The 26,750-nt window shown below is 43.5% G+C and overlaps 1 protein-coding gene across 7 annotated transcripts in view; it reads left to right on the top strand.

Moving 5' to 3' along the window:
• Window positions 1–1,388: 1,388 nt before the first annotated feature.
• Window positions 1,389–26,750, top strand: part of SMOC1 (SPARC related modular calcium binding 1) — a 151,785-nt gene continuing 126,423 nt past the window's right edge. For all 7 annotated transcript variants that reach the window (XM_017961286.3, XM_017961285.3, XM_017961283.3 and 4 more), the window contains exon 1: window positions 1,389–1,777. In XM_017961286.3, coding sequence (XP_017816775.1) covers window positions 1,508–1,777 — 270 coding nt within the window. In that variant the 5' untranslated portion in view covers window positions 1,389–1,507. The remainder of the gene's footprint in view (window positions 1,778–26,750) is intronic.

The raw sequence follows: 26,750 nt of genomic DNA, 5'->3' as shown, positions 1-26,750 counted from the left end.
CGGTTTGCTGCTTAAAAGGATCACTGGCTTCTAAATAGCAAATAGACACACTGGCTGCTGTGTGGAGGCTGGATGGGGCCAGTGTGAGGAGAGGGCAAAACTGAATTCAGGTGTCAGGTGGGAAGCTGGTTCATGGAATCCAGGAGAGAAACTCTGAGGGAGCAGAGCTAATCTTAGGACCTCTCAGACCAGATAGGGAGGAGGAGTGTGGCACTGATGCTTACAATCGAATTATAGAAAATAATCCCTTCCTGCGAAGTAGCCCACACTGATGGAAGTAAGCGCTGAAGGTTGTTCTCCACATAAGGAGATCGCTCTGGGTTTCATTTTGCCCCCCTCATCCCTGTGATTTCCTGGAGATGTCAGTCTCATTGAAGGCAGCTGAGCACCTTGCTCTGTTGAGGAGCCCGTGTGATGCAGCTGTGACCATTCCCAAGCTGGCCCTCCGCGGATGGCCCTGGGCAGAGCCCCCCAACATCTGACTGAAGCTCCGCTGAGCTGTCCTCTCCAAGTGGGTCGGGCACCCGGGAGAGATCTCCTCTCCTTTTTCTACCCCATCTCTGGGATCTCTGCATCCTCAGACTACCTCCTCCTCATCTATGCTTTTCCTCCTTCTCTCCCATCAGGGGACCAGGGCCTCTCTGCCCGCCTCTCCCAGAGCTGCTGCGCTATAGAGAGGCTACCCCTTGCCCTCCAGTTCAGAGTGAGAAGCTAGGATGCCTGAGTTCCAATCCTGGATCACACGGACCGTAGGGCTGGGAGGTTGTGTGTGGCCCTCCCCAGCGGCCAGTGCCCAGCACACGCTTCCCCTTGTCCCCTGCGACTTCTCCTGGGACAGCCGCTGTGAGACTCAGGATGTCACCCCCCAGGGAGAGTCTTTGAAAGAAGTGAATGCTCCCATTCTCCACTCCAACGCCACAGCCCACCCTGGGCGGGTCATCCGGCGACTTCCCAGTTGTTCTTCCCAAATGCAGCAGGGAGGCAGATCTCTTGGCGCCTTTGTGTCACAGCATTCTCATCTGATAAATGGGGCTAGGAGTATTTTCCCTGCCTACTTCACCGGACTGTTGGGACAGTCACGAACTTGAGCTAAGAAATATACATGCTCAAGGCATTATTATTAGCCAGATGAACATTCTGGTGGGTGTTGGCTCCTGGGGCTCTCTCAGGCTTCCTCTGGCAGAAGTGCCACGAGAAAGTTACTCTTTATCCCAGTCTCTCCCGGGGCCCACTCCGGCAGAGCTCCTCGGCTGGGGGTTGACCACTAGCGGCTCCTCTTGCCCCTCTCCCATTGGCTTTCACCTGCCAGAGGGTCGGCTGCAACAGGCCTCTTGGCCCGTCAATCAGGCCCGCCGTGCTCCGCCCCGCCCCTCCCGGGGGTTTATAACGGGAATTCCCATGGCCCGGGCTTAGGCGTCCAACCTGCTGCTGCCTGGGCCCCGCCGAGCGGAGCTAGCGACGCGCGCGGAGCACACGCTCGCGCTCCAGCTCCCCTCCGGCGCGGTTAATGACTGTGTCCTCTGCCCGCAGCCTCTGCGAGCCCCCGCCGCAGGACCGCTGCCCGCTCCCCGCCGCCGCGAGGGCCCCGAGCGAAGGAAGGAAGGAAGCCAGACGCGCTGTGCGCCCCGCGGAGCCCGCGAACCCCGCTCGCTGCCGGCTGCCCAGCCTGGCTGGCACCATGCTGCCCGCTCGCTGCGCCCGCCTGCTCACGCCCCACTTGCTGCTGGTGCTGGTGCAGCTGTCCCCGGCTCGCGGCCACCGCACCACAGGCCCCAGGGTAAGTGCGCCCCCAGCTTTGCGCCCACCTGCGGAGGGAGGCGAGGTCGCTTCGCCACTCATCCCTGGGGGCAGGCGGGGGAAGAGAGATGTCAGAGACCTGTTGTCCTCTGTCTACTACCAGGTCCCCTGCGGGCTTCGTTGGTGAAGTTGCTGAAATTTTTTTTTTTCTCCCATTGGAGCCACCACCCCTCCCTTTCTTGCAGCACCATCCCTCCCCTGCCCCCGAACTGTCACTGGTGGATTTTCTTTCCCAATCTCTTCTCCCCTGCATTTTGCTCAAGACCCTCAGAGGTGCCTCCTGCGTCGGAGAGAAGCTCGCTCTCCGCTCATGTAGGGCTTCCTTGTGGTCCCGCGCTGCGCCAGGTCCAGCGCGCTGGCGTTGTTGGCAGGCGGCGGGGGTTGGGGGGGGTGGGTGCAGCTCTGCCTGGAGAGTTTTAGGTTACCCGGGAGCCACACAAGGACCTTGTGTTGTTGTTTTAAAAAGCGATCACTGCTCGTAAAACCCACAGCAGATAATTTTAATGTCCCCTCCTGCCGGGCAGGCACTGGAAGAGGGTCAGAGGTGGGGTACTGTAAAGAGGTGGGAGGGGAGAGTTGCGCAATGTTCAGGGGTCTCTTCCCCTGGGTTCAGTGCTGGGAGGTTGAATTACTTGTTGAACCTTGGTCTGATTGGAGTTTCTGAACGACATGAAACCTGCCAATTCTGTGCACAGGACAGATTGTCCAGAGCATTGTAAAATCTCCTGGAACCGACAGCATTGTGTTCATTTCTGGTCTAGATTAGCCCCCCAACACTCCCTACCAATTGGTCTAATAAAGAATTTCACTGCCTTAAAACATGTACTATTAAACCACCTAGTGGTTCTTTCGACTAAACTTAATCCAGGCAATCTTTGGCCAAGCATCAGTTTATGTCAGGGCAATTGCTTCTTAACTGGCAGCCTAAGAGTCCATGTGAAAATAGCTAGGATCTTTGCGAAAACAAGGTTGGCTCAACCAACTCGTGCTTCCTTTCCTGAACATCCTTGGGCCTAGCCCTTTACCACCTGTTCAGATTGCAGGTTGTTTATTCATAGCTTTTGCTATATGAGAATCATCTTTATAGCTGTCGTGTGGAGGAAAAGTCTTGTAATGCTTGACAAGTCTTAAAGACTGCCCAGATGCTGGGTTGATTACATCCAAGCCCAGCTATCACTGTGAGATCAGATTTGCAGCCACTTAGGAAAGAAAAGTGTTTGTCCCCGTGTTGGGCCAGCCCTTGCTTTTATGACCAGATGTGCAACAGCAGCAGTTAAAGTGTGGCAGATTAGATCCAGGGCGTGTCATAAATCCTCGACAGCAGGCATTCCCAAAGCTGGGGCAAGTAAGGGCTCCGGGAGTGACTTTTATGGATGCAGATGAGGATGCCTTTTAAATGAAGCTGCTTGGTTTGATATTAGGACTCGGAGCTCTTAAACTCTGAGGTCAGGCGAGCCATGCGTTCCCTCCAATAATTAGGAACAGTCAAGACAGAGATGCAGACCAGAGCACCCCGACTGAAATCTGGATGGCCGCCCACAGGAGGGTCGAAAGGAGAGAGGCCCTGAGACAAATGGTGGGGGGCTCATTTGTTTGCTGCTGGGATTGTCTAGAGTCTCAAGCCATATGGCTCTCCTTCCTGGCCTCCTGGAATTAGAGGAAGCAACCTTTAGGGGAAAGCTAGGGACTTGAGGGGAAATCAGGCACCATGGTTAGGTTCCTTCCAGCTCCTCTAGTTTATTAATCTGATAGAAGTGATGGAACGTAAGCAGGAATTGTAAATAGGCTGGTGTATGTCCAAGCTGCTTCTCTCTCTCTCTCTCTCCTCCTCTTTCTTTTTTTTCCTCTTTCTCTCTCTCACTCAAATACACGCACAAACATACATACACATGCGCACACGCATCTTGGTGTGTTTAGAAAGTACCAAGGAGAAGGTGCTGTCTCGAGCATGTGGTTACCTGGTTGTGTTTATAGATAACAAGAGCTACCACTTATGAACATCTGGGCTGGACACTTTACATGATCTCTTATTCCAACGAGAACAAGTGGGTGGGTCTTTTAAAAGCCATTTTGAAGATGACAAAGTGGGACTCAGGGTGGCCAATCGACTTGCCTGAGCTTCCAGTTTATATGGATTGAAAGATTGTATGCTTTTCCCACCGCCATGCAGCTGTAGCGAGTGTTCATCTGAGTGCTGCCATTTCTGTTAAAGAAAGAGATGGCTTGATGAGAAATACAGAACCTGGATACATCAGGGGAGTTTGCAGAGAAATTATTAACATTTTTTTTTTTTGGTATCTGTATCACTTAAGGGAAATGACTGAATTTCAACCTATCCCCAAAGACTCCAGTTCTTTTCTATGGCTTATTGGTGGCCTCAAAAGTGTAGCTCTGGTTGTTGAGAGCGGCGTCATCCAAGGAGCAGAAACATCTGGCTTGTTGCATTATTCCCTGTGGGCACTCCTAAGTCTCTTCTGTTAATCTTTTGAGTGACAGAGGCTTAAGGATTGGCATCTTTTCCAGCTGGCTTTCTAGGAAACCAAGAGCATGCCCTTTCAGTTTAACTTTATCTGGCTCACTAATTGAGCTCCCCCGAGGCCTAGACCCCAGTCCTTGCCCTCTTATTTGCTTCCTGCCTTCCTTCATAAAATTCCTGACATTTGTTTGACTCTGGAAACCAGCGGCTATCAAGTATCAGATTGGAGGCTATTATGTAGGAAGCACCTGATTTTGGAGTGTCTCAACTCTGAGTGGCCGCTTGGCTACCTGGGACGTTGGTCAGGATTCTTTTAATTACCGAGGAGGCAGAGCTGTTTCTTTAATCCTGCACAATTTGCTGAAAATGTTTCAGGGGATGATGGGATGGGGGAGGGGCTCTCCCTGGCTGATGGCGTCTGGCTGATGGTCAAGCCAACTGCCTGTCTTTGTTAAATTCTGTGTCTGCCTTGAAGATGGAAAGCTGGGTGAAGGCAGGAACTGTTTCTGTGTTGTCCAGGGATTTATCTCTGGAGCTCAGCAAGGGCCAGGCATCTGTCAAGATTTACTTTGTTGGTGTTGGTGGAATGAACAAATAAATGCAGATAATGTGTGTTAAAGAGTGATCACAGATTCTACTTTGTCTGGAGGCAGGAACTAGATTTAAGAAGTGTGAGAAATAGGAGATGATGCGAAGATCAAGAGGTCTGAGTCAGAAATGGAGTTTTATTTTTTAAATTTGACAGATAGCATTGTATTGTATGTATCATGCACAACATGATGTTTTGAAGTGTATATACATTGTGAAATAGTCAAATCTAGCTAATTAATGATGGTATTACCTCACATAATTATCATTTTTGTGGCGAGAGCACTTAACATCCACTCTTTGCATTTTTCAAGGATACAATAACCTGTCACTAACTATAGTCACTTTGCTACACAATAGATCTCTTGGATTTATTACTCCTCTCTAACTATAGTTATGTACCCTTTGACCAATCTCCCTCCTTCCCCTCTCCCCTCTTCATTCCCCAGCCTCTGGTAACCACTGTTCTATTTTCTGCTTCTATGTGACCAATTTTTTTAGATTCCACGTATGAGTGAGATGATGTGGTATCTGTCCTTCTGTGGTGGTTTACTTTACTTAATGTCCTCCAGGTTTATCCATGTTGTTGCAAATGATAGGACTTCATTCTTTTATACGGCTGAAGAGTATTCCTTGTGTATATATACCATATTTTCTCTATCCATTCATCCACTGATGGACAGTTAGGTTGATTTCATATCTTGGCTATTGTGAACAATGTTGCAATAAACGTGGGAGAACAGGTATTTCTTCAACATACTGATTTCATTTCCTTTGGATAAATGTCCAGCAGTGAGATTGCTGGGTCATGTGCTCGTTCTGTTTTTAATTTTTTAAGGAATGTTTTTACTGTTTCTCATAATGGCTAATTTACATTCCCACCAACAGTGTGTAAGGACCCCCTTTTCTCCATATCCTTGCCAGCACTTGTTGTTTTTTTTGTCTTTTTGATAATAGCCATTCTAACTGGAGTGAGGTGGTATCTCATTGTGGTTTAACTGCATTTCCCTGATGATTAGTGATGTTGAGCATTTTTAAATATACCTATTGGCCATTTCTATGTCTTCTTTTGAGAAATGCCTATTCAGATCTTTTGCCCCTTTTTTCATTGCATTGTTTTTTGTTTTTTTGCTATTGAGTGATTTGAGTTCTCTGTGTACTTTGCATATTAACTCCTTATCAGATATATAGTTTGTGAATATGTTCTCCCATTCTCTAGGTTATCTCTTTAGTTGGTTAACTGTTTTCCTTCCTGTGCAGAAGCTTTTTCGTCTGGTATAATTTCATTTGTCTATTTTTGCTTTCGTTGCTTGTGCTTTTGAGGTCCCCAAACCAATGTCATGGAGCTTTCCCCATATGTTTTCTTTTAATAGTGTCACAGTTTTGGATCTTACATTTAAGTCTTTAATTCATTTGAGTTGATTTTTGTATATAGTGAGAGATGAGGGTCTAATTTCATTCTTCTGCATGTGGATATCCAGTTTTCCTAACACCATTTATTGAAGATTTTTCTTTCCCCATTGTGTGTTCTTGGTACCTTTGTTGAAATCAGTTGGCTGTAATGTGTGGATTCATTTTTGGGCTCTGTATTCTGTTCCATTGGTCTACGTGTCTGTTTTTATGCCAGTACCATGCTGTCTTGGTTCTATAGCTTTGTAGTTTATTTTGAAGTCATATAGTGTGATGCCTCCAGCTTTGTTCTTGTTACTTTTTACTTTGCTTTGGCTATTCAGGGTCTTTTGTGGTTCTACAAAATTTTAGGGTTTTTTTTTCTATTTCTATGAAGAACATCTTAGTATTTTTATAGGGATTGCACTGAATCTGTAGATTGCTTTGGGAAGTATAAACATTTTCACAACATTTGCTATTCCAGTTCATGAACGTGATGTCTCTTTCCATTCATTTGTGCATTCTTCAACCTGAAACTGATTTCTTAAATGTTTTAGGTATTTGTTATTGCTTTTCTCGCCTCTTGGTCACTTGATTCATTCTTCAAAACCCAGATCCAACATTACTCTCTAGGAACTTTTCTACAGAGCATTCTTTTTGCTTAGGAATGATTACTCTCTCCTTTGAACAACTTCTGTATCTGGTCCACTTGCATTCTAACTTGTATTAATCCTCTTGCAGTAAGCATCTTAGTATCAGGCCAGCATCTTCCTCTTCTTAGCACTAAGTGACCCCTTTAGCACTTCATGCATGATCTGTTTTGGTAAATGGACAAATCTGCAAGCCCCTTGAGGGCAGAATAGAGACCTCATTCATCAGGGTGCTTGTCACATTGTAAAGCATTCTGTAAATATATATTGAAATGAAGTGGACTGCATAATGATGTCCAACCTGGACCCTGCTGTTGTTTAAACCTGAAATTGGTTATTTACAAACTGGCTTTTCCATTTTTGGGTTTTTGTTCTTTGTTTAAAAATAAGTGTGCTTGGTAGTTACAGGAAGGTAGGGGACGAGAGACTGAATATGCAAATTTGAATAGGGAAACTGGCTTTATAGCTCCTCCCCGGTCCTTTTTTGTATCTTGCATTTGCCAAGAGTGAAACAGCTTCTAAACTGTTTCCTTCCATTTGACTAGCCCACCCCAGCATCTGGTCCAGGGTAGGTCCTTGTGTCTGCTTAGATGCTTTTCCTATTATCTGTGCCCCTGACAAGAATCCTTCTTTTCCATATGGGGGGATTTAGCTGAAGTGCGACTCAAGTGTTAGGCCAAGGACCAGATTTAAACATTTTGGTGGAGCTGACATGTGAAATTTATAGAAACAAAATTGAGGAGGACAGGAAGAGGAAACAATCATTTTAGAATCTCTAGGAAATGCAATCAAAATAGAAAGGAATTGATATGATCTAATTATCTTCTGAAGTTGAGTATTCACATTTCTATGGCCCAGCAATTCCACTTCGGCTATATGTGCCCAGGAGAAACTCATGTCCTGTGCAAGTATGTTTACAAAGTCACATACCTGGAAAGAGCCCAGATGCTCATCAGTGGGAGGGCAGATGAGTAAACTGTGATGAATTTACAGTGTAAAATTATACTCAGCCAAAACAAGTGAGCAACAGTGACATGCAAAAATATGGATAAGTCTTGGCAATATGATATTAAGTGAAAGGAAATTACCAAAAGATACAGCATGACATTTAAAAAATAAACTTATAAATAAGTAAAGTTAAAAAAAAATTTTTTAGGAATACGTGCAGCTACAAGAAAATGCTATGAAAAGCAAAGTAAAGTAATGATGGATACAGATTCAGGGTGAAGTTAGGGTGAGGCAGGGGGATAGAATGGATAAAACCATATGGTTGGTGTGGGTTGGTGTTGATACTCTACCTTTTTGGGGAGAGGGAGGATGGGCCTAAAGGCATTTGTCCATTATTCAAGATCTAATAGCTGATAAAAAAGTGAGCCCTGCATAAACCAATGTTGAGTGTGTCATGAGCCAAAGATTATAATTAATTCAATTCTTTGCATGTGAGATCAAACAAACAAAAATTCCCAGAGTAAGGGACTCCTTTCTTGCCACCTTCTGCTTCCTTCTCCCCCTTTCAAGATGTGCATGTGTCTCTATCTAAAATAACCCCACTGGGGAGTGATTTTGGCTTCTAGACCCCGAGCAGACCCAGGCCCTGGCATAAACGTCTGCATCAGGTGGCTTAAGGGCTCATTTGTAAAGCTAAGCTGGCAGTAGGCAATCTTCCCTTTTCCTTGCTCAGGGTGATTCACCCTGCAGAGTGGAAGTGTTCATGAGCTGATGCTTGGGTTAGAAACTTTATTTGCCAGTGGGGCCAGTGGGGCCTGTGGGTGGAGGTAGTGTCTGGGTTAGGGGAAGGCCTGTTTCTAGTTTGATGCCTGTCTTCATGCCAACCTCCCCTCACCACCTTTTTCAGGAGCTGGGGGTGGGATGCATGATCCTGCTTAGCAGGTACAGGGCACCCTTTCTCTCTGGGCCACATAGAGATTTATTGTTTAGGCCGCCAAGTTCTGGTATTGCTGCTAGTGGTGGAGGATGTCAGTGTGGAGGGCCCCCTCCTTCCATGTTTGGGGAGGACAAAGGTTGAGTTGCAGATGAGAAATCAATTGGAGCTGCTTGTGAGGCCACCAAACAGGGTTAGATTTGTACAGTACATGCTCTGCGTGAGCCATGAGTCACCGAGAGGTCCAGAGATTGGATTGCCATGGATCACTTCCAACTGTCCCCATGAAGACCCCAAAGCAACATAGGTGACTATAGGGTTTTCTTTTGCATCCAACATCATTCAGAATTCAGTTGCTAGATCACAAAATAATCTTACCTTTGGCCACATCTAAGCTCGTTAGGTATGGAGCTCTGCATCCTTCCTGGACATCACCTTGGTTGATTTCAGCATCCTTTTTTTGAGTCAGAATGGGGCAGCCTTTCTAAGACAGGGAAGGCAGCTCTTATCTCAGCAGAGCCTTTCCCACCACCAGAGAGCACTGGGACTGAGCAAAGTTCCATGAGGTCAGGCATAATGTGTTTTGAAACCTGACAAATTATCTAGAGATCTGAACAACTATGCCTTGCCTCCTTAAAAACTATTTTACACTATAGTGTTCGTTGGATTCTATAAGATAAGGACTGAAAGCCTTTTTTTTTTTAAAAAAAGTATTGACAGTGGAGAAAAATTGGACCTACTTCCCAGAGTGGCTTATTTTTAGAACTAGATATGCATTCTAAGGCAGTGCTGGGAGTTTTAAATAATTTTTATGGATGTTCATTGTGCATTTATTCTTGAAACTTCTGCTAAGCCCCTGGGGAGAGGACACATTGTAGGTAACAAATAAAAGAATGAGATAGGGAGTGTTATAAAAGGACATGCGTTACTCCTTCACTTCCTCCTTCCAAAGTGCCAGTGACCTGCTTAAAAACGATGATGCCAGTGACTTCCCTTCATCCATAGAACTTTCCACAAGGATGGACATGGTTTATAACTGCACTGTCCAATATTAGCCACATGTGGCTATTGAACATTTGAAACGTGGTTAGTACACTGAGGACCTGAATTTTAAATTAAATTAAATTAATGTAAATATGAATGTTAATAGCCACATGTGGTTGGTGGCTATCATATTGGACAGTGCTGGACTCTGACCAGCGTGTCCAACCTTACCTCCTGCTGGATACCCCTATGTGCCCTAGACCTCAGCAGGGCTGAACCACTGTACTTCTTGATCTCTCCTTCCTTCCTCATTTCTGTCTGTCAGAATCCTGCCCATCATTCAAAAGGTTCAGATGCTACCTCCATGCAGTCCTTCTAGATTGGTCCCAGGATGAATTCTCTCAGTTTCCTTTAAGCAAAGAATCATTTGCTTACCCCTATGATGGCATGTGTCACCATCTTCCCTGTATCCCAGCCAACCAGGAGCAGCCTCAGCATAGGCTCAGAGGCAGACAGACTCAAGTGTGAGTCTGGCTCTGCTGTTGAGCATCTGGGCTAGTAATTTGGCCTCTTAGGTCCTCTGTTCCCTGATTTGTCCATTGGAGGTCACAGCACCTCTTTTCTAGGGTGGTGGGGAAAATGGATGATGTGCCTTGTATTAGCTTCCTATTGCTGCTATGACAAATGAACACAAACTTAGTGGCTTAAACAACACAAATTTCTAGAGATCAGAAGTCTGACACGGCTCTTAATGGGCTAAAAAAATCAGCAGGACTGAGTTCCTTTCTGGAGCTGTAGGAGAGACTCTGTTTTCTTGCCTTTTCCAGCCTCTGGAATCTGCCTGCATTCCTTGGTTTGTGGTCCCTTCCACCTTCAAAGTTAGCAATGGTTGGCCAAATCTTTCCTCATGCTGCCAGGGTCTCTCTGGTTCTGAATTTTCTGTGTCCCTCTTTGCCATTTAAGGACTCTTGTGATTACACTGAGCTCACCCAGATAATTCAGAGTAATCTCCTTATTTTAAGTTTAGCTGATTAGAACAAACCTCCTTGCCCTGTAACATAGCATTATTAGGATTAGCACATGGACATCTTTGTGGGGGGCATTATCCTGCCTACCACGTTTATTAAGGGCCTGGTACAGTGCGTGGCTCATAGAAAGTGCTTTACAGTTGAGGCCATCATTATGACCAGCATCTGTTAGTTTCTTTCCTTTAGGGTAGGAGCCTCTTAATGATGAAGTCGCTTAATTTTCTTTATAGACTCCATCCTGCCCGAAAGCAGGTGCTTAATAAATATTTATTGAATAATAGAATTTTCAATAAAGGTAGATGATTTCTTTCCTTGTAAAGCTATATTGGATAGTAAAAAGAAATAATATGCAAAAAAGGGAATAGATGATCCCTTTTAGGTAAAAAAGTAGGTTTATATATTAAAAAATTATGTAGATTATTTGTCATGCTGTTAGTGGTGGTGATCATGGGGATGTTCAATTTCCAAGAGATGCATTTTGGTGACTATTAACACAATTTTGTTTACAATGAGCATTTTTTAATTCTAGAGCAAAATAATAAAGATTAAAACATGCATGATTGAAAAATGCCCCCTAAACCTATCTCAGTCCAGCCTGATTCCTGAGTCACCCTGGGATTCAATCTACATCTGACACAATTGGCCTGTATTCATGTTGGGCTAACTTTTAGGGCTAGTAACTATTAGTACCAGGACTGCTCATTTTCAACATGCTTTGAGCTCAGGCTGCTTTAAAGGAGAGTTTTCAATTAACCTCAGCAGGACATAACTGTAAAAAATATATTTATTGCTACTGGTGGGAATATAAATTAGTATAACTTTGTAGAATTACAGTTGAAGTTGTACACACCCTTTGACCTTGTAATTCTGCTCTGGTACATACCCTGGAGAAACTCTAATGTATATGGAGAGATACGTTCAAGGCTGTTCATAGCAGCATTTTCTGGTGGTAGGAAAACATTGGAAATTAGCTAAATGACCACCAACAGAAGAATAGAAAAATAAATTAAAGTATATGCAAATAATGGACTCTTACACAACACTGGTAATGACTAATCTAAAGCTATAGTAATTATTGAAGATTAATTTCACCAATGTTGCATGAAAAAGGCAAATTGCAGAATAATACCTAATGCTATTATTTACATAAAGGTTGAAAGCATGCAAAAGCTATATTGTTTAGATGTAAAAAATGTAAGATAAAATTAAGGGCAGTGATGAACGCTGTGTGGAACTCAGGTTAATGGTTAAGTAGGGCAAACTGGAATATGTCATGAGGGGACACATAGAAGGCTTGGATTGAATGGTAATATTGTCTGTCTTAAAATTGGGCGGTGAATACCTAGATTCTTAAATTCCTTTTTGCATATTTTAAGTAATACATTATACATTTTTCATAAGATATTAAAATGCATTTAGATAGATCACAAACAGTGTTTAAGAACAAATATTAAAAGTGATGCTTCTGGAAGGCGTTCTCAGCTGTATGAAGCTGAGCATGCCTTTCCTTTCCTCTGAAGGACAGGCTCAGGGGTGTTTAACCAAAGTTGCAATTCCTCTTCCCTCCCTACTCCCCGGACTGCATCTGCTGGCCTCTCCCTCCTACCCTCCTCAGGGCCAGGAGGGGCTGCTGCTCCCTTCTCCTGGCCTGTGCTTGCCAGCGTTAGTGCTCCTCTCTGCCCTCCCCAGGCCTCTGCTTGCCTGTCATCCTTGCCCTCCCTGGATGATCATGAATGAGGTTCTTCTTCATCCTCTCCAAGTTAGTCGTTGTCGGTTTAAGATTTCCAAAGTTGGAAAGTAAAAATACAGAATGTCCAGGTAAGTTGGAATTTCAGATAAACAACAGATTATGTTTTAGTGTAAGTATGACCCACATAAAAATTATTCATTGTTTATCTGAAATTGAAATTGAATGGAGTATCTTGTATTGTATCTGCCAATCCTAAATTAGTTCCTTTCTTTTGTAAATTACCTGCCCAGGGCTTCTGCTAATTTAAAAAATAGGGATGGTAGGGTTTTTTTTAAAACAATACTAAAGGTATTAATCTGTTTTTCTGTCAAGTCTGGCAAATGCCTTTCTCAGTATGTTATATGAAAGGACGAGGGTTTCAATCCACTGAACTTTTACATGTTTATGTGGCTAATCTGTTGTTATGGTTTCTGTCTTTGGTGTCAGGCTGAGAAAGGCCTTCTACTAAGATTGTAGAAATTAGGGTGAATAAATTTCTAAAGACTTGGGTTGCACAAGCAGCAACAAATGCATGACACACAGGTCACCGATTAATGTTTGCTGTGAGTTTCTGTAGTATGTTCTGAATGGAACTTCTTAATGTAATCCTTTGGAGAGCATACTTGTTCCATGCTTCAGAAATTCCAGTAACATTTGGAAAGAAGATATGCCAAATGGAAGATTCTGTGAAGGTAATTGGGGAAATTTATGTAAAATGTGTTGGTAAGCAAGCTGTATTGGAAAGACACTAGAACTTTGGCAAAGGACTTAGACTCTCCTTCATCTTTGGGTCCTATCTAGTCATTATATTTTTTTTGTTGTTGTGAAAACTTCCAAATACACACAAAAGGAGAGAATAGTATAATGGATTGCCATGGATCCCTTACCCACATTCGACCATGAACCACTCATGGCCAATCTTGTTCCTTCTACCAGTCTCCCTATTGCCCTGCTCAGATTATTTTAAAGCAAACGTCTCCCTATTCTCCTGCTCAGATTATTTTGAAGCAAATCTGACATTGTGTCATATCATCTGTACATTTTCTTTTTTTTTGTTGTTGAGACAGAGTCTCGCTTTGTCGCCCAGACTGGAGTACAGTGGCCGGATCTCAGCTCACTGCAAGCTCCGCCTCCCGGGTTCACGCCATTCTCCTGCCTCAGCCTCCCGAGTAGCTGGGACTACAGACGCCCGCCACCTTGCCCAGCTAGGTTTTTGTATTTTTTAGTAGAGACGGGGTTTCACCGTGTTAGCCAGGATGGTCTCGATCTCCTGACTTTGTGATCCGCCCGTCTCGGCCTCCCAAAGTGCTGGGATTACAGGCTTGATCCACCGTGCCCGGCCACATTTTCATATATATCTCTAAAAGTTTAGGATTCATTAAAAAACCTAACCATGATACCAAACCACAACCAAAATGTATTAGCAATAATTCTGTCATATAATACAATCAAATAATCAACATTCAAATTTCCTTGATGATCCCTTAAATATGCTATTCTGTTTCTTCAAATCAAGGCCCAAATAAGGTCCACATATTGCAATTGGTTGATTTGTCTCCTAAGTCTGTTTTAATCTATGAGTTTCTCCTCTACCTCTTTTTCACTTTGTAATTTATTTGTTGAGTAAACAGGTCTTCTGGGGTTTCCACACTAGATTTTGCTGCCTGCATTTCTGTTGCATTTTGTGACATGTCCCTCTCTCCTTTATGTTTCTTGTAAAATGGTAGTTAAATCTATAGGTTTGATCAGGTATAGGTTTGATAGATATATTTTTGCAAGTATATTTCATGGGAGTTGGTGTGTACTTCCTTCAGGAGACATACAACATCTGTGATGTGAGCACCCATTGATGATCATTGCTGGACCTGCTAATTCACTGATTTTTAAACAAGTAAAAGGCTGTACTGAAAAGAGATTCTAACTTTTGGGAGGTATTGCCATTATTTTCCTTGTCTCTGATGTTGCCATGGAGGGATAGAGAAGGGGGTTTTGTGCTAAAGTTCCCTTCTGAAGCCTCTCTCAGTGGGAAGGCTGCATGCGACTGCAAAGCTCTGAGGGGGAAACTATGCCCTGAGTTTTTGGTTGGTGGCCTTGGGAGGGGAACCACCTTGATGGTTTCTGGTTGAAGTGGTAAGAGCATAAGGGAGCTGGTTTTACTTTTTAGTGTTAATTGGGAGGTTTTTCCGATGTAACTATAGATTTGCTTTTTGTGTGATCTTTGGTATGTTTATATCAGTTGGGTATTTATATTACAAGAAACAGATAATGCATTTTGAACTGGCTTATACAGTGAAGGAGATTCATTGGCTCAAGTAGCAGAAGGTACAGAGGTAAGACAGGTACCATGGGCTGAATTCTGTCTCCTCCAAATTCATATGAAGTCTTAACCCCTAGTACCCCAGAATGTGATTGTATTTGGAGATATAGCGTTGATGAAGCAATTAAATTAAAATGAGTCTGTTAGGGTGGGCCCTAATCCAGTCTGACTGGTGCCCGTGTAAGAAGAGGAGATTAGAACACACAGAGAAAAACTAGGGACATGATTGCCCTGTGACGAGGCAGTGAGAAGGTAGCCATCTGCAAGCTAAGGAGAGAGGCCTCAGAAGAGACCAACCCTGCCAGCACCTTGTTCTTGAACTTCCAGCCTCCAGAATTGTGAGAAAATATATTTCTGTGGATTAAGCTACTCAGTCTGTGGTATTTTGTTATGGCAGCCCTAGCAAACTAATACAGTGATTTTTAGAAGTGGTTTGATTCAGTGACTGAGTAGCATCATCAAATATACAGTGCCTTTATGTAGTTCCCCTCTGCCTCGTGTGGCGTATGTTTTATCCCAAGTCCAGCTTTTGTCATGGGGGCAAATGGCTGCAGTGGTTCCATCCTTCCTATCTAAACATCATCCTTTCTAGATGAGGGAAAAGAGAATTGACTTTCAATAGCTCTCTCAGAAGGTGCAGAGTCTTCATTCCTAGATGGTATCAGGAAACTTAACCATTCTTTTAACCAATCCCTTTGGCCAGGAGAATGCCATGCTTGACTTGGGCCCAGGTTTCTTAGACCAATCACTGTGGCAGGGGTAGGAGATAGGATTACCCATTTCTGGGACAAGGGGTCAGGTTAATGGTGTTAGCTTCTCCTGACCACATGGCTACTGGACAAGGTAGGAGAGTGGAAGGAATGCTGGAGCAACAACCACAGGATTTGTGTTGGGATCTGTGACATTTGGAGACAAGTGGAATGGTGGGGTGGGCTGTGTGTTGAGAAGGGTGCTGGACGTGGATGGTCAGAGCCCAGAGCGGGGCCTCCCTCTTACTGGGTGATCAGTTGCTTCATTGGTTAAGGGAATTAAATGATTTTCCAGGGTCCTCAGTGCAGATGTTCCAAGAGTTGGAGCTGACAGGAAAAAGGGAACATAGAAAGAGTTTGAAAAATTTCAGAATAGAATACATAGGCCATGTGAAAATGATTCCAGAGAGCCCAAAATGAGGATAATAGGCCCACAGTTGAAAGATTCCCATAGATGCCTTTGTTTTACAGATGTTTAAGGACTGTGCCCAGTGCACTTGGCCAGCTAGTGGCAGAGCCAGGGCCAGATTCTAGATATGTCCCTTTATTGCTCTGTGCATGCCTTTTCCTTTCAAAGATGCCCTGGAACATTTGGAAAAGTGGCACAATTCCAGCTGTGGGGGGCAAAAGCTTGAATTTTTGTAGAGGATTGTGTTTCTAAGTTGGCTTTGGCCAATTCACCAATTTTCAGAGGTTGGGAAAGGTGACTAAAACCTCAGGACATTTGGAATCTTCCCCGTCCTTGCCACCTGACTGTGCATGCATTTCATAGCATTCTCATTTCCTGAAAAGGGGTGAGTTTCTGGTTTCCACCAGTGTTGAAGGTTTCAGTTAGGAAATGTGAAGTAGAGCTGATAGAACAAGTAGCCAGTGATTCTGTTTGAAGAAGTAAAGGTAGTTTGCGGTGTAGGACTGTTGATGCTGGTTAATAGCAAGGAGATCAATGTAAACATCCACCCAACTGAATGGCAAGTGATCTGGAGCAGTGAGAGCATGTTTGATGGTTGGCATGATAGTTTCCTAGGTGGGTTTTAAAATCAATACCCTTCTTGAGAGTAGAAGTAGAAACCCTTTGTTTTTGTTGAGGAGGGTCTGAAAGTAGCCAGGGCCCTCCTTCTTTCTCTCTGCCTCTCTGCCAGTGACTTCAGACAGCCTTAGGGAAGATTGACAACCTGAACGAACAGAGGTCAAGATGCATCATTCCATCCTTCTAGTCTTTTTCCTACCTTTGAGGACTATGTAACTTTTCTTGGTGGTATGGCATTGTACTTTCTTTCCCCCCATCAAGGTAGAGCCTTTGGAAAAGACTGGGCTCACAACCTTGGTCCCAATATTGCTGATTCCCAGTTTGTACCCTTTTTTCCTTCCTTCCTTCCTTCCTTCCTTCCTTCCTTCCTTCCTTCCTTCTTTTCTTTTCTTTTCTTTTTTTCTTTTTTTTTTTTTTCTGAGACAGGTCTTGTTCTGTCACCTAGGCTAGAGTGCAGTGGTACAATTGAACTCTTGGGGCTCAGATGATCCTAATGCCTTAGCCTCCTGAGTAGCTTGAACTAAGGTGTGCCTCCATACCTGGCTAGTTTTTAAATTTTTGAAGAGACACAGTCTTGCTATATTGTCTAGGCTGGTCTCGAACTCTTGGGCTCAAGCAATCTTCCTACTTCACCCTCCCAAAGGGCTGGAATTATAGATGTGAGCCAGGGCACTTGGCCCCCAGTGTGCACCTTTCTTTTCCTAAAGCTGCATCTACTTTGAGAATGAAGTTCACCTCCCATCTCAATGCTGGATGATAGACATCTGAGCTGATACCATTTGACTAGCTGCCTGCTTTCTTGCCTACCTAGATGGCAGTGTAGCATAGTGGTTTGGGGTCAAAGAGACCTGAGATTAGGTCTCTTTCTCAGAAAAGCCACTTTCTAGCTGTGTGTCCTCAGGCAAATGAACTAAGCTCCATGCTTCAGCTTCCTCTTCAAGAAAAGAAAGATATTATTTAACTCGTTGGGTAATTGAGAAGCTTAAATGAAGTGACGGCAGGAAGCTAGGAAGCTCAGTAAATGTTGACTATTCACAAAAATAATAGCTGTAACAAGAAAATATGAGAGATCCATGTAAGAACCCAAAATTAGATTTCCCCCTTGGAATTAAAGCTAAAAGAGTCCCATCAATACAGTGAAGATTTATAATCCATGGTTTTATTCCCTTTTGTTTAAAAATAAAGTTCATTTTATGTGCAATATATCAAATTCCTTCACTTTCCCAATCTGATATAGGTCAGGAGGATCCTCTTAAACGTAAGTCAGTGGAGGGAGGATGCTTCTTGGCATGGTCTTCCTCCATGTGCCATGTGGCTATGGCTTCTCTTCCAGGCAACTGGACGCTCTGTCTTTCTTGAAGTCTTGTTTCGTTTTTCCCTTTTCCTGGCACGGTAGGTTGTTTTCCTGACTATAGCATCTAAAGGAAGCTCGAGTAGTCCTGATCACCTTCTCTATATTTCTCTAAGACTGTGAGAAATCATAGGAAGTCTGTAAGACTGTGAGAAACAGTTTTGCCATTAGGAGGTAAGTGGAAGGTCCTGCTGATTGATGTGCCCTCCTCACAATTTTTGGGGTTGGGGGTCAGGCTAGTGACTGTCCGATGTGTTCCCAGATGTGATCCAGGAACATTCCATGGAACTGGAGGGGCAGTGCCTGGCTTTTCTGGCCCCCTCCTCTTCTAAACTCATATGAGCCTTCCCCTTGTCTGGGTGTTAGAAGGCCAATAAGGGCAGAGCCCATTGTGTCCCTACACACCATCGCTCCAGGTCTTTTTCAGAACTGCAGTTCAGAAACAATAACTCCTTGCTGTTAGCATGACTTCCTGGAGGGATATTTCCAGATAACGTGGCTTGGGCCAGCCACACCTACTTTTTTTTTCTTCTAAGTACTTTTAATTTGTATATTTGGACCATTTATATTTAAAGTGATAATCGATGTAGTTGAATTAATATCTACTATATTTGCTACTGTTTTCTACTTATTGCTCTTGTTCTTTGTGCCTATTTTTGTCTTCAACTCATTTTTCTGCCAGTTGTGTTTTTAATTGAGCATTTTTAATGATTTCATTTTCTCTTTTCTTAGTGTAGCAATTATACTTAAAAAAAACTTTTCAAAATGGTTGCCCCAGAGTTTGCAATAAACATTTAAAGCTAATCCAAGTCCTCTTTCAAGTAACACTATGCTACTTCATGGGTAGTGCAAATACCTTATAATAAAGTATTTCTAATTCCTCTCTCCTGTCCCTTGTATCATGCTGTCATTTATTTAACTTATATGTAAGCTGTACTCATGGACTACATTGTTGCTAATATTATTATTTTGAAAAAACTATTATCTGTTAAATTAATTGATAATATAATAAATACAAGTTTTAATTTTGCCTCCACTTATTCTTTCTCTAATGCTCTTTCTTTATGTAGATCTGAGTTTCTGAGCTATGTTTTTTCCTTCTCTCTGAATAACTTCTTTTAACGTTTCTTACAAGGCAGGTCTACTGGCAACAAGTTCCCTCAGTTTTTATTTGCCTCAGAGTCTGTTTCTCTATCACTTTTAATGGATAATTTTGCAAAATGCAGAATTCTAGGAGGGTAACTTTTTCTCTCAACATTTAAAGTATTTCATCACACTCTATTCTTCCTTACATGGTTTCTGAGGATAAGTTGGATATAATTCTTATCTTTGCTCCTCTATACATACGGTGTATTTTCCTTTGGCTTCTTTCAAGATTTTTTTCTTTATCTCTGATTTTTTTTTTTTTTTCAGTTTGAATATGATATGACTAGGGCTTTTTTTTTTTTTTTTTTTTTTTTTTTTTTTTTTTTTTTTTTTTTTTTCCAGTTTCCTGGCTTGGTGTTCTCTCTCAGGTTTCTGGATCTGTGGTCTGGTGTCTGGCATGAATTTTGGGGAAATTCTCAGTTACTATTGCTCCAAATAATTCTTCTGTTTCTTTCTTTCTTCTCCTTTTACTATTTCTATTATACATGTTATACCTTTCGTGCTTGTCCCAAAGTTCTTGTATATTCAATTCTGTTTTTTTTTTTTTTTTCCCATCTTTTTTCTCTTTGCTTTTCAGTTTTGGAAGTTTCTATTGCCATATCCTCAAGCTCAGAGATTCTTTCCTCTGCCATGTCCAGTCTACTAATGAGACCATCAAAGGAATTCTTCATTTCTGTTATAGTGTTTTTGATCTCTTGCATTTCTTTTTGATTATTTCTCAGAATTTCCATTTCACTGTTTATATTACCCATATGTTCTTGTATGTTGTTTACTTTTCCCATTAGAGCCCTTAGCATATTAATCATAGTTTAAAAAAAATTCCTGATCTAATAATTCCAACATCACCACCATATTTGTCTGGTACTGATGCTTGCTCTATCTCTTCAAACTGTGTTTGTTTGTTTGTTTGTTTGTTTTTGTCTTCTAGTATGCCTTGTAATTTTTTGTTGAAAGCCAGCCATGATGTATTGGGCAAAATGACTTGTGGTAAATAGGCCTTTAGTGATGTGGTGGTAAGGTGTAGGGGGAGGAGAAGCATTCTGTAGTCCCGTGATTAGGTCTTAGTTTTCTGGTGAGCCTGTGCCCCTGGACAGTGAACTTCATAAGTGCTTCTTAGTGTTTCCCCCTACCTTCGGTGGAACATGATGGCTAGGGTGGGCTAGAGTTTATTTCCCTTCTCCCAGGTAGTTTAGGCTCTGATAAAATCCCAACAGGTTAGGCTCTGGTAAAATAGTTTCTCCTGATGGCAAAGGCCTTGTTAAGGGGAACAGAATGCTCTGCTGTATTTCAAAATGGCTGCCTCCCCCCCCGTCTTCTGCTGGAAGGGTTGGGATCTGTGTCTCTACCCAAGTTTCATGTTCAATTGTAATCCCCAGTGTTGGAGGTGGGGCCTGGTGGGAGGTGATTGGATCATGGGGTTGGATCCTTCATGAATGATTTAGCATCATCCCTTTGGTACTATTCTTGTGACAGAGTTCCCATGAGATCTGGTTGTTTAAAAGTGTGTGGCACCTCCCCTCTCTGGCTCTCTTCCTTCTGTTCCAACTTTGTAAGACGTGCCTGCTTTGCCTTTTGCTTTCCGTCATGATTGTAAGTTTCCTGAGGCCTCCCAAGAAGTAAATGCCACTGTGCTTCCTGTAGAACTATGAGCCAACTAAACATTTTTCTTCATGAATTGTCCAATCCCCAGGCATTTCTTTATAGCAATGTGAGAACAGACTAATACAAAGGGCAAGGAGATTTTTCTCTGATATTCACTGTGAGAACCAGGTAGGGCTCCTGGAGGTAAAACTCACTAAAATGTGGAGGTCCCCCTAAGTCTAGGTGCCCTTGCAGTTTTTGACTCTCAGACTTGTTCCTACTGAGCCTCTGGCAGGTTGTCAGTTACAGTTTAGGCTTTCCTACCGAATCTTTTGAGGTTTAGATACTGGTTTAGGTTTTCTTACCACACTGGTTCCTGTGGAGGTTTCTGCCCTGGTAAGCTGTGATTCTCTGTATCTGCCGGTCTCTCCAATTTTGGGGGCAGTGATTTGCCCTGTGAAATGAGAGTTTTTGATTTTCAGTTTGTTCAGCTTTTTACTTGTTGTTAGGATGGAGTGGAGGCTACCAAGCTTCTAACATACTCGCCATACTCATTTCTATTCACTCCAGACACACACAGAGTGTGCTCAGTGGTGGATTATGGATACTTCTTCACAGTTCCCTGCTCAGGTGGCTGTGCTTTTTGAAAGCTGTCAATGCGGAGGGAGGCCTAGGAAGAGAGGAGGAAGGCCCAACTGTGCCTCCTAGAGCTAGCCATGTGGGAAGCAGCCACCCAGCTACCTAGTCCTTATGGGATGTGGCTGAGGGTAGGGAGTGTGTGTGCCATTTATTTATTTTTTCACGTTGAAGCTCCTAGCAAAGAGCCTGGCACAGAGCTAGTGTTTTCTGCTATTCAAATCAACACATTTTACAAATATTTATTGAGCTACTACTATGTGCCAGCTACTGTTCTAGGTGCTGGGAAACGAAATACAACAGGGAACAAGATAGTCCCTCGTGTATGGAGCAGTACATAATGGACAACACTTGTAACACTTATCTGGCTCTTCTTATGTGCCAGGTACTTTTCTAAGCCCTTTGCACATACTAATCCATCTTATTCTGATGACAAATATATTATTATCATCCCATTTTACAGATGAGGAAACTGAGACACACAGAGGTTCATTGACCTGAGATGCTTACTTCAGGCAACAGGGTGTTTACTCATAGCTTAATAACGTGCTGGAAGGTGTCAAGAAAACAAACATGTTCTTGCCTGTCCCCAACACCCAAAGGCTCTCCTCTTGTGTTAATTATGAAAAACCTGATAACCAGGTATTCCCTATTGCTAAAACAAGGTGAATTGCACTTCTCCATCTTTGTTCTTGCCACAGCTGATTAAACTCATGACCACATGCCACAATGGCCTGGTCTAGCATGACCGTTAGTCATGCTAGCCTATAACTGGCCATTATTAGCAAAATCTTATCCTCTTCTTTGAGGATAGATTTTTTCTTACCCTCTTCTTGTTTTTGGGTTGGAGCTGCTCCTCTACTGACATGAAATTGGGAATCTCAACTAGGCAGCTGCAGTTCTAGAAAGATGATGTCCAATTCCATGGAAGACCAAGTCTTAAGGGTCACTTGCGACTGCTATACCATGTGATGAAATGTAAAATGAGAGATACATTTTCTCAGCTCCTTTTCCCATACTCAGGAGATGTCCAGGAAGATGAAGAGACGTGCTACAACATAAGTTAGTAATAGTCCAAGAGAGTCCAAAGAGAAGGGCTGCTTGGATTGCTAAGGTACTTTTGCCCTCTGACCATCTTTGCTCAGGGCCTGAAGCACAGCTCTAACCAGGAGGTGCATTTTGACTCATTTCCTCACTCCTTTGTTCAGTCTTTGACTCATTCATTCATTCACTTGTTGTGGATATCCTAATTTCTGCAGTTTATACTGTAAATATTCTTAGGGATGGAACTATCTGAGGTGGTCTGGGAATGACTAATTTACTGATGACACACATCTTCACATTGTCCCTCAGCCTTCATGTCGTGCTGGCCCAGTTGCTTCCAAGATTTTATGAGTTGGCCTATGATAGGGCTGTGGAAAGCAAGGGGGAAGTTGTGTTTGCATCTGTTCCAGAAAAAACTCTGAGTTAAAATATTCTGATTCCTATTAGGGCAGGACATCTTTGGGAGGAATTTGACAAATGTCTGAGAAAGAATATCTTTTGCCAGATTGAAGAACTGTGCAAGTGCATATTGCAAAAGGCTTTGTCCTATGTCTTTGTTTTTCAAATGCACAAGAAGCTGTTCAGTGGTGCACACACCACCCCGCTGGGAAATGGGGACTTGTCAGCTGGCAAAATTCCATGATGCATTGGGAGAGGGAAATTCAGTGCATTCTGTGGTGGCTCTTTGCCTTGTCACCATCTTGAGATGCCTATTGTAGGATACATCTGTTGTTTTGGTCTGCCCAGCTTGTACTCTGTCTTTTCTGGCAATAGAATCTCTACTTTCCTTTGGGGAACACCCGTCCCTCACTCTTACTCTTCATAACTCGAGTGGACTGATCCCACCTCCCAGTTCTAGGGTGAATGCATGACTCAGGCCTGATCAGTGTATGCCCTCCTCTGGTTTAAGAATGGTCATGTGACTTATGCTGGACTAGTGGATTCAATTTGGAGACTTTTTATTGAAACTCTGGAGAAAGAGAGGCCCTGGGGTTGGTATGCTCTAAAGATGTAGGCCTGTAGTGGTTGGTAGTTATTTGGTCACTATGAAGGAAAAGCTTGCTTCAAAATAAATCCAACACAGAGCAAAAGAAAGCTGAGAGAAGAAAGAGACAGGTTTCTTATAATATATTGCAAACACCTGGATCCCACTCTGCTAAAAGTTTCCTTGAATCTCTTGTTTATGTGAGCCAGTAGCTTCCTACGGTAGATTAAATATGGCCACAATTTCTTTATGGCTGCTTTCATTAAGAGATGGGGTCTATTTCCACACCTTTTGAATTGGGCTGGCCTTGTGACTTGCTTGGACTCTTGAAGGTGGTGGGAGTGACGCTGTGTGAATTGTGGAGACTAGCGTTGGGGACCTTGCAGCTTCTGCCTTCACCCTCTGGGACCTCTGTCCTGAGACCACCCTTTAAGAAAGCCATCTAACCTACTGGAGGAGGAGAGGTCATGTGGAGCAGAATTGAAGTCCCCTAGCCGCCCCACATGTCAGTAAGGTCATCTCAGATCTCAGCCTTGCTGATCTTCCAGCTGAATGCAGCTGCACTAGGGGCCCCAGGTGAAACCAGCAGGTGGGTGGGCCCATCAACCCACAGAATCAGAGTTGTTATTTTAAACCACAAGGTCTTGGGAGTGGCTTGTTATACATCAATAAATTAGCTGATAATTTTTTTTTTTTTATTTGCTTGAGTCAGTTTGATTTTATTTTCTGTCATTCACAGTAGAGAGTTAGGACTGATACACTTCTGTAATGAACTAAACCTTATCAGAAATGCACCTCTGTGGAACTTCTCCCCACCTATGAGTGAAATCAGCTGCCTCGATCTGGAGCTTCACTTGCCAAGCATGCGTGTGCGAATTCTCTTGCTGGTAGGATCTAGTTCTTGCTCATGTTTGTGTAACTTATCTGAACAATGGTGCCACTGTCTCTGAAGTGGTGGATTTCTCCAGCACATGCCCCTAAGGGAAGACCTTTCAACAGCTCCTTCTCTACTGGTCACTTATGGGGTTTAACACTTGCATTTCTCAGCCTTGTTGGTGGCTCTCTTTTCATACGCTCTCACACATGTGACTTCTGGGGTTACTGATCTGTCCTGAAAATGCCCAGGACAGGTGAAGCATCAGCTACTTGAGAATAAGGAAAGTAGTAGAGGGAGTGAAATAGCATGGGCCATGGAGTCAGACCTTTGTGGGCTAAAAGGCTGGCTCTGCCACCTGCTGCTGAGGGCCTTGTGCCTATAATGGTGCCTGTCTGAAACTCGGTCTCATAGGTGAAATGGGAGGTAATCATACTTCCTTCATGGGGTTGTGACCAAAACATGAGGAGATGCCTCCCATGCAGTGTTGGTAGCCCAGATTTAGCAGCGATCCTTCAACATTGTTCCTCTTGAAGGCGGCAGGATATCATAGAGCACCACCCCGCCACTGCCCACCATGTTTATATCATTCTTAACACTAGACAGAATCATGTCTTGTTCGATTTGTTATCAAGTTTGTAATGGGTTGCCTGTAATGAAGAGGGTCTTTACTGATAGCATTCCTTTCTTTTTTTTTCTTTTTTTTTAGTCTGAGACGGAGTCTCGCTCTGTCACCCAGGCTGGAGTGCAGTGGCCGGATCTCAGCTCACTGCAAGCTCCGCCTCCCGGGTTCACGCCATTCTCCTGCCTCAGCCTCCCGAGTAGCTGGGACTACAGGCGCCTGCCACCTCGCCCGGCTAAGTTTTTGTATTTTTAGTAGAGACGGGGTTTCACCGTGTTAGCCAGGATGGTCTCGATCTCCTGACCTCGTGATCCGCCCGTCTCGGCCTCCCAAAGTGCTGGGATTACAGGCTTGAGCCACCGCGCCCGGCCAGCATTCCTTTCAAATACAGACTTATATGGTCATGGTGGTCAGAATGATGATGATAATACAAACAAATGATAACATCATGTGAAAATGTTATGTGTAAGAACAATATGATGATGTTGGAAAGAAATGCTAAGCAACACATAGGACATAGGGGCTGACAGTCTTCTGAAGGCAGAGTCAAAGCAGTCCCACCTGATGTAGGTATTTGACGCTGAGTAGGAATTTCTAAGGCAGGAGTTGGAGAGGAACTTCCAAGCAGAGGGAATGCATATGCAAAGGCATAGAAGTATGAGAAAGTATGTTCTAGAGACTGCAAGAAGTTCAGGATGCTGTGATGTAGGTTGATTGTGAGGGAATAGAAGGAGGGTAGCTGGAAAGGGAGGTGGTGACCCATCATGAAGGACAAGGCATCTACACCCAAAGGAATGTTGACTTGGGTGCTGTAGGCAGTTGGCATCATTACAGAATTTTAAGCAGGGGAGTAACATGAATAATGTTTTAGAAAGATCAAGCAGTGAGTAGTTTGGAGGGGTTGCAAGACTCCAGGCTGGGAGATCAGTTATGAATTAATTACAAAAACCCACCTAGAGATGATGAGCATCTGAGTTAAGGTCAATGAGATGATAGTGGGGTTGAAGAAAAGAAGGACTGAAAATATCAAGCAGGCAGTATTGTTAAAAGATGGCAACCAGTTGGATGTGGAAGGGTGAAGGTGAAAGGGAGAAACACAGATGCCTACTTGTTTTCTTACTTAGATGACTTCAGAAATTAGGTGGTGTCATGAATCACATGGGTAGTACAGAAAGAGAAGCAGACTTGTTGAGGGGCCAAGAAGGATTGTTTTGGATGTGTTGAATTTGAGCCACCTTAAGAAATCTAGGTGAAGATATTTGTGCATATTCTAGATCAGATGTAGACCAAGCAGTCACCAGTGTGTAGATGAGAGCTGGTGTGGATAAAATTGACCAGGAAAAAGTGTTATATCAGTAAGTGATCAAACTCCAGATGATGCTACCATTAAGTTGGGCATAGGAAGAAAAATCATGGAAGAGGATTGTAGAAGATTGCATTTTCCAAAGATGGCTGCAGCAATCTCCTCTGTCCCACATGCCCTTCCTACTGTGGGATTTTGACACTCCTCCCAGAGAGACAAGGCCTATGTTCCTTTCCCATGATCTGGGAAAGCTTGACTCCAGTGGAGGTGCTGCTGGGAGACTTCCAAGGCTAGGTAATAAAAGAAGATACAGCTTTTGCTGGTTTTCCTAGGACATTCACCTTTGGAGCCCTGAGCCACTATGTAAGAATCAGAGGCTGCCATGATTTGAAGGACTCAGGTTACAGGGAGAAGCCATGTGTAGGTCTTCTGGCCAACAGCCTCAGCTGATGTCCTACTGACAGCCAGGATCAACTGCCAGGTGTGAGTGACAATACCAGCACATGATTCCTGCCTCCAGTCATAAATTCAACCCCAACCTTTGAGTCCTCTGTAGATCAGAGACAAACTATGCCCTCTGTGTGCTTTCCGA

The sequence above is a fragment of the Papio anubis genome, chromosome 7 (genome assembly GCF_008728515.1).
Source record: "Papio anubis isolate 15944 chromosome 7, Panubis1.0, whole genome shotgun sequence".
Classification (NCBI taxonomy): domain Eukaryota; kingdom Metazoa; phylum Chordata; class Mammalia; order Primates; family Cercopithecidae; genus Papio; species Papio anubis.
The sequence above is the reverse complement of the archived record's forward strand: the minus strand, read 5'-3'. Positions and strand labels throughout refer to the sequence as shown.